The following is a 15,994-nucleotide window of genomic DNA, read 5'->3' on the forward strand; positions in this document are numbered from 1 at the left end:
AGCATCTCTGAAACTGAAAGAACTCGAGAAAAAAACTCAAGCCTCAAGTTGCAATCGTGAAAGATTCTAGAGATGGAAAGAATTCAGAATCCCTCGACCAGAAGCAACTCGTCAACAGTGCACCGTGTCAGGGGGCAGCACATGAGCAAGAACCAGTGGTGCTGAAAGAAGAAGTTCAAGCTGCACTGAACGCATTGGCCAATAGCAAGGCTCCAGGAATTGACAAAGTATGAAATGAAATGTTTCAGAAAGCTGCCAAAGCACTGGAAGCACTCACTCATCTATGGCAAGAAATTTAGAAGTTACTTGGCCAACTGACTGAAGAGACACATACATGTAACCATTCCAAAGGAAAGTGACCCAACAGAATTATAGAATCATATCATTGATATTGCATACAAGTAAAATTTTACTTAGATCATACAACAAGGGTGGCAGCCGTACATCGACAGGGAGCTGCCAGAATTCAGGGCAGATTCAGAAGTGGATGTATAATTCCTGGGCACTTCATTGTGCTAATTTGGAACTTGTACATGGATCAAGAGGCAGTTGTGCAACAGAACATCATACAACAGTCTGATGATTAGAGCTAATTAAGATAAAATGGTGTTTCTCAAAGCATCCTCAGGCCTCAGGCTAACCGATGAAATGAGAAGCAGATTAAGTGAGGAAAGGCTAGCTCACTGCCATCTAGTCAATTCTGACTGACAAGACCCTCCAGGCCAGAGTAGAACTGTCCCCTTGGGATTCTGAAATGAAGTCTTTATAGGAGTAGAAAGTCAGCTGGGAGCATATATCTAAACAATACCCCAAATGATTCTTAAAAATGCCACATTTGATAAATACTGATAACATGTCTAACAAGGACTTTAGAAATAATTGCCATCAGTTCAACTGAAGTTGTGTAACTGGCGGAGAATATTGAAAATACCCTGGATTGCCAGATGAAAAACGAATTTGTCTTGGAAGAGGTCCAATTGCATGTGCTACTGGAAGAGAACCCTTTCTGGGAAAGGACAGCTTGCTTCCATCGAGCACACAGGCAGTAAAAAGGAAGGTCTTCGGTGAGCTGGGTTGACACAGTGGTTGCAACTCGGGGTCCAGCATGACAGTGGAAAGGATGGTGCAGGATGGTGCAGTGATGAGTCTGAAGCAATTCGAGGAGAGGCTTTCCACAAGGACAGTTGGAGCCTCTCCTGCAGGATCATTAAGATTAGAATCAACTTAATGGCAATGAGTTTGGAGCTTGGGATTTCAACAATAACATCAGCAAAACACAATTAATGTAGTGTTCCAATTTTGCCCAAGGAAACATTTCCCATTACAAGGGAAAAAAAACAATAGGGGGAGAAAGTTCAATGCTAAAACCTACAAAATACTTTTCCATTAGATACATTATTTGTTTGTTTGTTTGTTTTTTGTGGTTTGCTTTGGCGATCTTGAGAAGCATACCTTCTATACTGAAGCTACTTGAATGTTTAAATTCTTCCGAATCATCATATTTTGATGCCTTGACACCAGAATTTGTGAATATGATGAAAAAGCCTTTCTTGCTGTATAATTCAAATGTGCTGTAACCAGGAATCCAGAGGCCCTGATGGTGGAAAAAGGTGGCTCTCCGATGAAAAGCTGAATTCGCCTCCCACAGCTTCAAACTAAGGGTGTCATTGTTATGGACATAGAGAAAGTAGTTTGGCCTTTCAGCAGATTCCAAGGAAACAACTGCCAGTGCTGCAAGACAAAGAGACAAGACTGACAACTCCTCAGGTGCTCAGGAGACAGCTCATGGGTGCTGGCATTAAAATATTAGATGTATATACACACACACACATTTAGAAAGTAAATGAAACTATCCTTTTTAATCACCACACATAGTAATGCCAATAACACATGTTTCAAAAATGAGTTGTGAGATAGCTAAAAGATGCATTAAGTGCAATAAATTAAATGCAATGAATAAGAGTATCAATGAGTTCCATTATTAAAATAATTTCCCATATCTTTATGAAAAATATAAGTATTGACTTAAGACCTTAGAATGCACAAACCACACAAAATGCTGACTTGAGGACACATTTGTATTTATAACCTTTAACATTTTCAAAATGCACAAAATTTGCCAATAGTTATGTTGATAGAAAAGACAGAGAATACAGATATGAATCAATTTGGACATGCAACTTATTTCAATGAGATCTAAATGAGCAAATGTTCCTCAAATGATTTGGAATTAGACTGCTAACTGCTTTGTTTTGGATCAAGAGCTACAGCAAAGTTCAGCCCTCATCATTTCAGAGGTTCAAACCCAACAGTTGTTCTTCAGCAGAAAGATGAGGTTGTTTGTTTCTTTCAATATTTACAATGTTGGCATCCACTCAATGACAATGGGCTTTGTTTCTTTTGTGTCAAGAACCAGCTGCTCAATAGTACCCTGTATTTACCAGTTGATGAATATATGGCTAATTAATTATTATGTTTTACAAAGATTTGGGCATAGATCATATTTCTTTGGTATGTGATTTGAAACTTTTCTTTATATCCATAAAAGTCATAATAAAAAATATTAATTCAAGTTTAAATTCCATTTGTTCCTTTTAAATAAATATTAGTAGTTTTATTCTACACAGCTTTAATTATTGAAAGCATTCAATAAAGAGCTCGCAAAATCCAATGTCTCGGGGTTTTACTGTCTTAAAACTTAGAGTTTCTCTGCTAAACACTTAGAGCTCCAAAACGATTGTAAGAAAAACAAAAACGATGTGACATATAAATTAGAACTTCAGATTATGTTTTCATGGATCAAAAAGAACTAAGAAGCATATCAGTATTTTAACTGATGATCAGAACACTTCTCAGAATCTGAAATCTAAATTGGATTCATTCAATCAATAAATATTATCTAATGTATGTAAGCTACTGGGCATTACTCTAGTTAAGGATGCTATATTAACAATGTAGACTGGGCATACAGGGTTCAGAAGGGCGCATGAATTGATGAGAGCATGTGTCAAGTAGACACACGTGTAGCCCTACTAGTAAAACCCAGCTAAAGGTCGGCCCAGGTCCTGGGCACCTAGGACTGGTCAGTGAACTAGGAGATACAAGACCAGATAAGTATGGCAGCTGATCTCAGTGACTGGAGACTCTAATTTCTGCTCTTACTAGCCATTTTCTTTTATACTCAAAAAATAACTGTTTTCCTTTACATTTAATCTAGCATTTAAAATCTTTCAAATCTTACTGAGAAGTGTGTTATTTTTCATTTTTTAAATTAGATTCTCAGTAATACATTGAAATTTTAAACTGGGCTGTTTCGGATCCAGGGCTCATGCAAAGTTCCATCCTCTGCATATCAAAGGTTAAAAATGAATCTTCCTCCAATCTTGATATGTTATTTTTCATATACTCCAGTTTATCAGAGTATTTCTTCAGTATACAGGTTCACCAAAAGATGCAAAACTTTCCTGATTTAAAAATATACAATTTCCCTTGTTCTGTTTGCACTATACCTTCCTTATCTATGTATAGGTTCTTGATTAGCACATTTAGATTTCTGCAATTCTAATGTTATCCATAATTAGTTTTAAATCACACAGTTGAATATCTTTACATAATAAAAGAGAACCAAGTATATTTGGTTTTCTCTTCGTTTAGTCAATTTCCACCTGACATCAGCAATAAAGTCTCTCATTCAACATCCTCTGCTGAATCCATCTTGAATTATGGTAGTTCCTTATCCATATAATGCAGCAAACATTTTGAAATTATATTTAGCAAAACTTTATTTGCGGGTGGGATTAACGATATTGTTCGTTAATTCTGCATTCTGTTGAATCACCTGTCTGTGTAACACTCAGTGTAGATCTTTTTCAGCTAGTTGACCAGGCAACTGTCTTCCTAGTTTCCTGATATAGATGGGCGGTGCGTCTACTTGCTAACACATCTCAATTCACTATTCTGTGAGTCCTGGAATTTTGCTTTTTGCCAATGCCATTAGTGTATCTCGGACTTCTTCATTCAGTACAGCAGTTATTGATTATATTTTACTTCCTTGAATGGTTGAGTGCCAACCAATTATTTTTGGTTCCGTGACTGCGCACTCCTTCCATCTTCTTCTGATGGTTCTTGTGTAGTCCAATTTTTGCCTACGTGATCCTTCAATACTTGAACCAACTCCGAAATTAACTTTTCTTCATCAGTTGTTTTAGCTCGAGGATTATTCAGTATGTTCCTCCCTTTTAGTTTTCTAACTCGGGTCTTTGAATTGTCGTACTTTGTCTCATCACCTTGAGCCACCCTTTGAAATCGCCAGTTCTGCTCTGTCACTTATCATTTTGTCCATTCTCCTGATCTCCTGTACATTCAAAAGCAAGTTCCAGAGTCTTCTATCCTACACTTTGGTCCCATCCTCATTTCCTATCTGTTTAATATCCTTTTCTCTTATCAGTGTCCCATGACATATATGATCTTTGGTCATTACTGTTCAATGCATCAAATATATTCTTGAGATACTGTCTAAATTCATGTGGACTAGTTATAAGGCCATACGTTGGCTCTGCTGATTGTATTTTAATTTTCTTCAACTATAACTTGAACTTGCCAATGAGCAACCAATGATCTGTTCTTATTTTGCCCCAGGCCTTGTTCTGACATATATTGAGCTTCACTGTCATCTGTTGTGGTGTAGTTGATTTGATTCCTGTGTATTCCATCTGGCAAGGTCCATGTGTACATACAAGTAAATTCGCCATTTACGTTATTAAAAAAGTGTATTTTCAATGAATAGGTACTCGCCTTACAAATCTTGAACATGTGATCTCTAGTGTCATTTCTATAACCAAGGCCCATTTTCTAATTGCTGGTCCATCTTGGTTTCTAACTCTTACATTCATTACTTTAATGATCAATTTCAGAATACTAAAGTTGATTAAAATATCAATTTCTTCATCTTTTGGCATTAGTGGTTGCTGAGTAAATTTGAACAATAGTTGTATTAACTGTCTTTTCTCATAAACAAGAAACAAAACAAACTCACTGCTATTGAGTTGATTTTCAATCATGAGGACTCAACCTTATAGGACAGGTTAAAACCACCCATGTGGGTTTCTAAGACTGTGACTCTTCATGGGAGTAGAAAGCCTCATCTTTCTCTTGAGGAGCAGCTGGTAGTTTTGAACTGCTGACCTTGTGGTTAGTAGCCCAATGTAAAACTACTATCTGTGAAAGTGTCATTTTTTGGCATAGACCTTGACAGGTTCTATTTGATGATGAATGTCACATGTTCCTCTGTTGCTTGGTATTCCTAGCAAAGTAAGTCACATAATTATCATGTTCAAAGTGGCTAGTTCCAATGCACTTCAACTTACTAATGGCTTTAGATACTTTATAAAAACAAACTCACTGGCAGCAAGTCAATGCCAACGCAGAGGGACTCTAGAGGACAGGGTAGAACTGCCTCTGTGGGTTTCTGAGATTGTAGTTATTTACTGGAGTAGAAAGTAGTTTTTATTTTCCTGAAGAGTAGCTGATGGATTCAGTGGGTTCAAACTGCTGACCTCATGGTTAGCAGTACATCATGTAATTCACTATATGACCACTATATTCACCTCTATATACTTACGACTTATGAAATACAATCAAACATTAGGTCCTCAATTAATTTGTACTAAACATATGAAAAATATAAATGGAAAACTAAATACATATTTTCAATAGGAAATTAGACTTACCTGATGCCTTTTCTTTGACAAGGCCTGGAGTGATCATAAAATTAAAAAACAAATTGTCATGAATACCATTTCTTGGAAAAGAGAAAATGCTTCTGCTACTCATATTTGCCCCCAGAATAAGGCCACTCTGTCCATAACTTGCCAGCATGTATGGTCCTTCTCCAATTCCTAGTTAAAAGCAAATAAGAAAATTAAAATTTGGCATAGGAATTTAAAATTTTAATATTATTTCATAATTAAATAAATGTTAATAGTTTTTAAATATTCCAAAAAGTAAGCTTCTAAAAATGCATCACTAATAGCATAACCGAGCACTTTTTATCAAGTTTCAATAATTTAAAATATATATTTTACTTTATAGGTATATGCTAAGGTAAATTAATGGATGGAAGGCTGGCGAAAGCTTTCTGGAGTTCAGTGTTTACGACCTACATCAAAAAGTTTGCCTAGAGGACTCACAGCTCTAATATTCCAAAATTCTAATCTACCCTCAATAGAAGTTTAGCTCTATCAACATAAAGATCATTCAAGTTATTGAATTATATGATATCTGGATGATGTACCAATAAAATTGCTTTTTAAAACCAGGATAATTCAATAGCTTTCTAGAAATCATTTCTCCTTAGGAGGTTGGACAGCATAAAAACATAACTCCCAAGCATGCAACATAACATTTCTTTTCCTGTGAATTCTTAACTTTCACAAATGAGTTAAGTCGCTGTGGGTCAAGTTGACTTGATGGTGCCTAACAGAACAGGAGACTCAGATTCCCGTGCTTTACCCGAAGGCCAAGTCTAAGAGAAGTGGAGAAGACAATTGGTTGGGATGCCTGGAAAAGTGCTAAGTCCTTCAAGTAGCAAAAAGGACATGAACTAAACGTTCCATCGTGAAGAGCGGAGGAAGAGACACATAACGATGACGTTATAGTTAAATGTCTTTGCCATTGATCCATCCTCTGCTACCACTCACCAGGAAGTGGCTGGAGCCACTTCTAAATCAGGACGAGAAGAACCTAATTAGACATTTAGACCCTCAGAATGGATATGGAACTTGAAAGGATGACTTTGCCTTCACACCAAGATGGAACTGAACAGAAATGATGGAAAAATGCCCTGAGCCTGACAGCAATGGACCTGACTATTGCAATTGCATACTATGCAATGTTTCTCCATGGTCCAAAAGATGCATCAACCAAATAACCACTATAGTGACAGTCTCCATTACCAAACTGCTCTTTGTCTAAGCTCAAAAAGACAACATGTGCACCATAGATATAAATATACTTAAAATTATTGATATACTTATAGGTTATGATGAGGCATATTTCAAAATGCCAAGACACACACAACTACAATTTGACAGTTTGAAACATCCTCATGGGTATTCAACAGAAGATACGAAGAAAAGAGACAATTAACCAAAATCTTCTCTCCCCTGCTGCACTTTCCCTTTATTTTAGCAATTTAAAAGGATAATTATTGCCTGAGAAAATAATTATTACAAAAAAATCTAAAGTTCTAAAATTATTCTCAGTTGACTATATATCTTGATTGTGGGTCATTTCATATATTTCCACCAACAATTAAGAAACAAAAAAATCACTGACCCTGTTATAATTTTCTGCAAGGAGAAGTATAATTTTACTGTCTATCAGAAACAGGGATCTCCTGCAGTAATTATTTAAACACAGTAATAAAACACATCCTGCTAATACCATTACTGTGAACTTAAAACTTGTATAACAAGTTTCAGCACTTACCTACCTAAGTAGATTATTAAATTCAATTATAATCTCTGCCTGTCTTTAAAGTACTGTCATTAAAATGAGCCAGAAGTTATTGTGTACCCTCTTTGTACTAAGTGTTATTGAAGTAACCTCTAATGTAACCTCTGACTTTCCCCTGATAGAATCACAATTTTTCTTCCTCTCCTCCCTATAGAATCACATTTATGTATTTCTGCATTAGATTTAAATAACATGAATACCTTAATAACATAGTGACCAGTAAATAAAGAATTTAACGAAGAGCTAGGAGTTTATTTAGAATGAAATGAATTTAGTATAGTCACAATCAGGTTCTTTTTGGTAATACTAATAGAAGTGTCTGTAATTGCGTAATTGTCTTCAATTGTCTCTCTACAGCATTACTTTATCAACTCTCACTCCCCTTGCCAGGTTGAACTCCTCCTTGACTTCAGTCCACTTGAAACATCCAATCACACATTCAAAAACTAGACCTTGTCGCATTCAATAACTGAATCATCTAAAAATTATTCTGTCAAGCACTCACTGTCTAGCCATCACTACAGTCCCCTGGCTCACTCCTCTCGCACTCAGTCCAGTCCTAAAGTCCTTCAATCTGCAGTGAAAGCCATTTTTTTCACTTTTTATCATTCTGTGTGTCTTCTCTTCCCTCCTTGATCATATAAATCAGATAAATCCCTTTATCTGATCCTGTGACAATATACTTATAACTTGCTGACCTCTCTTAGATATAATCCTTTCCTTAGTTGCCATCAAGTTGGCTCCCAGTCATCGTGACCGTCTGTGTAACAGAATGATGTGTAGTCCAGTCCTGCGCCGTCTTCACAGTCGTTGGGTTTGAATGCATTGCTGTGGCTGGTGTGTCAGCCCATCTCATTAAGGGCTTTCCTCATTTTCACCGACCGTCTGTATTACTCAACACGATGTCCTCTTCTAGTGTTTAGTGTTTCCCGATGATGTACCCAAACTAAGCAAGCTGGGGTCTTGCATGATCTCTTCTGAGTATTCTGGGTATATATACTTAATTGTTCACATTTTTTGCAGCCCACAGAGAGATAACCTTTCAGAAACAGTAGCAGGAGTCATAGTTCCCCGAGGACTGTATAAGCTCACTCAAGAGGCGCAAACAACAGAATTGTATGCGTATGCATACATTGAATGGTGTAAGATGTGGCAACAACAGCAACAACAAACCCAATAAAAGTTCCTAGGGAGTAGGGTAGAGGAGGAGGGAGGAAATAGGAGATGATGTCAAGGAGTTCAAGAAGAAAGAAAATGGTTTGAAATTGATGTGGTGGCAATTGAACAATGCTGTTGATGTGATTGAACTATGGAATGTTATGCTGTCTGTAAGAGCTCCAAAATGATATAAAAAAGACATTTTAGGCACATCAAGGTGAAGATTAAGAGTCTGGGTTTACCCCTGTCCCCTACTTCCTTTTTTCCCCTCCCTTTTTCTGTCTGTGCAAGACCTGCAGCTCCTAAAATCAGCTTTGCCTTTAATTAGACCATGTTCCCTCAAAAAGAGTCTGGGTTTTAAAGTCTATTGGATTTTTAGTTGAATCCTTGTTCTACAGGGTATTTAATTTTTACAAGGGCTAATTTTCTCCTATATAAAATTTATTAGTTCACGCTAAACTCACAGTGAAAGTAAAATGAGTGAAGTTTTCAGCACAACAATTTGAGCACAATGAACAAACAATAAATTGTAGTATTAAGGGGAACATGGGGGATAAAAGGGGAATTGATTACTCTGATTGACATATAACCCCCTCCCAGGTGGACAGAAAACAGAAAAGTGGATGAAGGGAAACAGTGGTTGGTATAAAATAATGAAAAAATAGTTATTTATAAATTATCAAGGGATCATGAGGGAGAGAAAGGGCAGGGAGGGGGAAATGAGCTGATACCAAGGGCTCAAATAGAAAATGTTTTGAAAATGATGATGGCAACATATGTACAAATGTGCTTGATACAATGGATGTATATCTGGATTGTGATAAGAGCTGTAAGAGCCCCCAACAGAGTGAAAAGTAAATACATTATAGTATTATTAACTGGATGTATTTGATTTACTAACTATCAAATGCAAACATAATTTTACTATGCATCTTAGCATTTTGTTCCCAGAAACTACTTGCCTGCTTATCATTGTGTGTCGGCTCTCACATGTTTGACTGTGATGCATTATAGTGGTACATCTGATCAAACCATGGTGTGGTCAATTGATTTACATGCAGGCAAATCATGGGCCATGTAGAGAAGAACTGGTGCATTTAAATTTTGGTGTTGACTAAGAATACTGAAGTACCATGTGAATTACACTCAATTAATATGGTCCTTCTACACACATAATTCTGGACCATATGCCCTTGCCTATGATCCCATTTTTGAATCCTTCTACTCATGGAAGGGGTTATTCTCAGAAACTATTGAGTCCCCTCTCCTCACCGAACCTGGGATTACGTAGCTGTGAGACAGATCAACAGACAGGCTGGCTTCTTGACCCATGGAGGCAATAGCTAAGGAAGCACATGGATGGAAGGCTGAAGTCTAGAGGGAGATTGGGCTGATGGCTAAGGAGCAGTATTGTTGTGGAATAATAACTGCATCTTTCCTGCTTGCTGACCCTGACTTTCGGTCTGTGAGTTCTGTGTGGCCATTGAAAAGATCATGGGACCCAGCATGGAAATAGTATGCTGTGGGAGGAACACTTCGTTTCAGAATAGGTAAAGAAGGGTGTAGCATGGAGGCGTGTCTGACCCGTCTTGTGGCAATAGGGAAGCCATAGGAGTTGGGGCTTCAGCTCTATTATGTCAGTTATGTCCCACTTCGATTGCCATGTACCGCACCATGGGCTTTCGTAACAAGCAAGTCTATCTTGGAGATGGTATAGTTAGACTGTTCCTTAGCGATAAGGATGGTGAAACTTCATCTACTTTATCACATATTTTGGGCATGTTGCCAGGAGAGACTAGCTCCTAGAAAGACATCATGTTTGATAAAGTAGAAGGTCCATAAAGAGAAAGGGACCCTCAAGGAGATAGCCTGACACTGTGGGTGCAGTATTGGACTCAAATTTAGCAACAAATGAGAGGTCAGTGCAGGACTGAGAAGTGCTTTGTTCTTTGTCCACAGGATCTCTGTATGTCAGAGGGGGTTCAACATCAACTAACCAGAGTGAGGGTTCTGGATGCTTTAAATGATATCGGCATGTTCTTCTTCGCTCTAAAAAATACACTTGTCCAATTGCTTCTAATTCCCAAGATTTTCTCATTCTCTATTATTTATCCCAAGCTACTCCATGTGATGAGATAGTAATGAAGAGAAAAACCCTTCCTAATCATGAAGTGGTGCACAAAACTAAGGCAGAGGCCAACACAAAGGGAAAATGAAGGCTTTGACATCACTGCAGTGATTCTTAAAATATTGTGAGACAACTGGTAAATAAATACTTGTCCACATGTGGCTTATCTGCTGGTTGAGCTGCTGCCCTCACAAGAAAAAGAGCAGGGGGGTGGGGGGTGGGCTTAGAAACATTCAAACATGGCTAGTGGGTTTGTTGCTGCAGAGAAACTCACCTGGCATTCTTGTAGATCCAATAACTTAAATTTACTATCTATATACCACTGAGGTGGCTGATAAAATTTAGAACTACTGAGCCAATATGACAAAGAAATGTGCTTTTAAAAATTATCCATAATGCTTCAGGCTAGTCACTAAAAAAAGAAAATCTAGTTGCTATTGAATTGCTTCCAACCCATAAGACAAAATAGAAGAAGGGTCCTAAAGTTCCCAAGGTCATGATCCTCAGGAAGCTGATTGCACATCCTTCTGCCACAGCCACTGGAGAGACCGGCTGACCTGTCAGTTAGCAGCTGAATGCCGGACCCTTAAACCTCTAAGGACCCTCGTTTGGGTTGTTGGTCAGTGCCGTCGAGGTGACTCTAACCCATAGTGAGCCTACTCATAGCAGAGTAAACTTCGCAGGGTCCTGCGCCACTATCATAGTTGTTCCTATGCCTGAGCCCATTGAGGCAGTCAATGCGTCAACCCATCTCTTTTTGGACCTTGCTGTTTTTCTCCTTCCCCTCACTTTTCCAAACAGGATGTCCTTCTCTAGGGACTGATGTCACCTGACAATATGTCCAAAATATGTAAGAAGTCTTGCCATCCAAGATGAAGTCTTGCCATGCTCTCCTCTAAGGAGTTCTCTGGATCTTATCTGTATGTCTTCCAATACAGATCCGTTTGTCCTTTTAGAAGTCCATGGTACTTCGAATATTGTCTCCAGCACCACAATTCGAATGCTGCGATTCTTCTACAGTGTTCCTTATTCAATGTCCAGCTTTCACATGCATAGGATGCAATGGAAAATACCATGGTTAGAATCAGGCATGCCTTATTCCTCGAAGTAACAAGCTTGCACCTCGATACTCTCAAGAGATTGAGAATACAGAAGACTGCAAGGGGTCTTCTGATCTCTTGACTGCTGCTTCCATGAGCATCAATTGTGCATCCAAGTAAGACAAAATCCTTGACAACTTTAATATTTTATCCATTTATCATGATATTACCTTTTGTAATCAATACATTGAGTTGTAATCCTACTGAAGGCTATAATCTTTAATCTTTATCAGCAAGTGCTTAAATTCCTCATTTTCAGCAAGCAATGTTGTCATTTGTATTCCAGGTTGTTAATTAGCCTTCCTCCAATAGTGATGCCTCACTCTTCTTCTATTCCAGCTTCTCTGATGATTTGCTCAGCATATAGACTGGCCATATATGGTGAGAGGATACAACCCTGATTCACACCTTCCCTGATTGTAAAGTCTGCAGAAGTCCCTTGTTCTCTGTTAGCACACCTGCCTCTTGATCCGTGTGCCTGTTCTGAATGAAGTGCTCTGGAATTTCCGTTCTTCTCAAGATTATCCACAGTTAGTTGCAGTCTACACAGTCTAATGCCTTTATAGAATTAGTGAAACCGAAGTAAACATACTCTGGTATTCTCAGCTTTGAGCCACGATCTTTCTGATATCAGCAATAATATCCCTTATTCCACATCCTTATCTGAATCCAGCCTGCTCTTCGGCCATTCCCTGTCAATGTGCTGCTGTAATCATTGTTGAATGATCTTAAGCAAAATTTTACTTGTGTGTAAACTCGGTGATATCATTCTATAATTAGAGCATACTGTTGAATCATCTTTTGTTGGAATGGTAACAAATATGATTCCTGCTAGTCTGTTGACCAAGTAACCATCTTCCAATTTCCTCTCATAGAAAGGTGAGTGCTTCCAGTACTTCATCAAGTTTCTGAAAAAAAATCAGTGGGTAATTTGTCAATTCCTGGAGTCTTGTTTTTGGCTAATGCATTCAGTGCACCTTGAACTTCTTCCTGCAGCACCATTGGATCTTGCTCATATGCTCGCTCCTGACATAGTAGACAGTTGACTAGTTCTATCTGGCTCAGTGACTCTGTATTCTTTCCTTCTTCTCTTGATGATTCCTGCATCATTCTATATTTTGCCTCTAGAATCTTTCAAAACTGTAACTTGAGACTTGCATTTTTTTCTTGAGTTCTTTCAGTTCCAGATAAGCTGAGTGTGTTCTTCCCTTTGGGATTTCTAATTCTAAGTCCCTGCACATTTAGTTGTAATATTTGGCTTTGTCTTCTTGAGCTGCCCTTTGAAGATTTCTATTTAACTCATGACCTCATCCTTTCTTTCATTTGCTTAAGCTATTCTACAATTAAAAGCAAGTTTCAGAGGCTCTTCCGACATCACTCTGATCCTTTCTTTGTTTCCTGTCTTTTTAATAATCTTTTGCTTTCTTCTGACTGATGGTCTTCATGTCCTCCCTCAGCTCATTAGGTCTTCCGTCATTAGTGTTCAGTGAACCAAGTCTGTTTTTGAGTTGTTCTTGAAATTCATGTGGGATAGACTCAACATCATAATCTGGCTCCTGCAGACTTGTTTTTATTTTCTTCAGCTTTAGCCTCACCTTACAGATGAGCGGCCAGTGGTCTATTGCATAGTGGGCCCCAGCTCTGGTTCTAGTTGCTGATACCAAGTATACCCATTGTGTTCTCTCATGGATGTAGTCAATTTGATTTCTGATATATTCCATGTGTATAGTCACCTTCTGTGTTGCTGCACAGAGATCCTTGCTTTAACTAAGTCATTGGTTTTGCAAATTCTATCATGCGATCTCCAACTTCACTTATATCACCAAGTCCGTATTTTCAAACTTTTGCCTGCCAATCATCAATAACTACCAATGTATCTTTGTTGCATGTTTAATCAATTATGACTGAAGTCCTTGGTGATTTGTCAATTTCTTCATCACTAGCTTTCGTGGTTGGAGCATACATTTGAGCAATAGTTGCATTGATTTGATGATTTGATTTCCTTGAAGGCAGACAGATATAATCTGATCACAGACAGTATTGTACTTTGTGCTGGATTTGGCGAGATCCTTCCTGACAATGAAAGCCATGTGTTTCCTCTTGATTGTGTGATTCCAGCTTAGCAAATCATAGGATGTTCTGGGCCAAAGTGGCCAACAGCAGTCCATTTCAGTCACAAATGTCTAGGATAATGATCTCCATGCATGCCCTTTCATTTTGATCACCTCCAGGTTTCCTCAATTCATACTCCCCACATTCCAATCCCAATTATTAGAAGATTTTTCCAGCTGTTTCTCTTTGCCTTGAGTCATAGTCCAGCAGCAAATAAAGACTCCAAAGTCTCCACTCCCACAGGCTTTACTGGACTCATGTCATAATGGTCAACTCCCCTCCAATAAATCATCTCCTCTCCAGTCATATTCCCAGTGCCCTCAGACTTGAGGGGCCCACCTGCCAGCAGTATCGCTGACAAGGTTCTGTGTCTTTGTTTGGGGTCTCAGTGTTTGAAAATTATCTGAAGCTATGAGGATGGTATAAGCAGCTTCTTCCTCTGACGGGGGAGCTGCGTTCTTCTTTGCTGCCTGTTCTTAATCTGGAAGCTCTGCTGAAGCTTGTTCACTTGGGGTGACCTGCTGGCATTGAAATGCCAGTGACATAGCTGCCAGCACCATAGCAACACACAAGCCACCACAGTCAGACAAACTGACGAACAAATGGTGGCAGGTCCACACATTCGCTGCCAAAACCCTTTCAAACTCACTGACATTGAGTCGATTCCAATTCAGAAAGACAATATTCAAAGGTATATTATAAGTTATTACATAATAATTATGTTTTTTCCTATCTCTATTTTGGTTGTTAGGGGGTGAGGTCATCATCATATTATCAATATGATCTCATCCACTACTGTTATACAATTTTGTCTAGTTATAACCAAGTATGGAGCCATAGTAGTATACTGGTTACCCTTTGGGCTGCTAGCCCCAAACCAGAAGTTCAAAGCCACCATCTACTCCAAGGCAGAAAGACGATGATTTCTACTCCCCACAACAGGTAGCACTCTGCCCTACAGCGTCGTTATGATTCAGAATTGATTGGATGGTAATGAGTAATGAGTAATAACTAAGTATATTTACTATTTTGTTAACATATACAATTTGGTTGTTTGATTTCTACTGCATAATCAACTTGCACAATGTCCATAGGTTTAATGGTAAAAATGTACCCTTTGTAAGGTATGAGGACTTCAGAACATTCCTAAAAAAGGTACATTGTCATATAACTCCATTTTCCATGAAAATTTAGAAACTCGCTCATATCTATTTTATCCTCTTCACCTAAAAGTTATCTAACTTTACCTACTCATTCATCCATCCATTAATGCCACTCAAAAATCACGTGCTGTGTGTTTCTTAATGCTGCTAATTGAGTAACACTTCCTATTAATACTCATAGATTTTTAACAAAAGTACTTAGCAATTTGAGTAACTTTAGTAAGTAAAGTTTTCTGTAAAGTTATATAGCAAATTACGAACTACTGAATGTACAGATGTGCTTTATACAATTGATGTATGTATATGTATGGACTGTGATAAGAGTTGTATGAGCCCCTAATAAAACGTTTAAAACAAAAAAAAATTACGAACTACTTATACTTTGTCCCCAACAAATACTTTTCACAAACTTTACCCTGAAGACACAATTAACAGAATACTATATTAGAATCCTTATTAAAATGCTACATACCTTCATTGTAGTATTCACAATCAAGGGCTAAAGGGTAAAAATAAATATTAATATCTGTAAGAAACTGCACACTTAGCTAAATGCACATGTATCATTGAGAAATTTTAAATCTTTCTCTGACTAAGGGGAATTCTTTAAGAGTGGAATGTTTTAATTAATTTAATTTCATAAAATTATTTCAGAAATAGGCAAATATATATGTCAATTTTAAAATGTCATTTTATAGTGTTAAAACTACTAAGTGTTACTCAAATGATTTACTAGCTACAGAAGCAAACTAATAATTTTTTAAAGTCCAATCAATAAGCAAATACAGGGTATAAATACATTAATTTTCTTCTTATAA

At 37.8% G+C, this 15,994-nt stretch overlaps 1 protein-coding gene across 1 annotated transcript in view; it reads right to left on the reverse strand.

Moving 5' to 3' along the window:
- The window catches only part of OTOGL (otogelin like), a 168,234-nt gene that overhangs the window by 57,761 nt on the left and 94,479 nt on the right, over positions 1–15,994 (reverse strand). Inside the window, exons 31-33 of the mRNA XM_075552752.1 lie at positions 15,649–15,675; positions 5,730–5,897; positions 1,453–1,731 (exon numbers count right to left, since the gene is read on the reverse strand). Of these exons, the coding sequence (XP_075408867.1) occupies positions 1,453–1,731; positions 5,730–5,897; positions 15,649–15,675 (474 nt within the window). The remainder of the gene's footprint in view (positions 1–1,452; positions 1,732–5,729; positions 5,898–15,648; positions 15,676–15,994) is intronic.

Source organism: Tenrec ecaudatus, chromosome 6, assembly GCF_050624435.1.
Source record: "Tenrec ecaudatus isolate mTenEca1 chromosome 6, mTenEca1.hap1, whole genome shotgun sequence".
In the NCBI taxonomy this organism is placed as follows: Eukaryota; Metazoa; Chordata; class Mammalia; order Afrosoricida; family Tenrecidae; genus Tenrec; species Tenrec ecaudatus.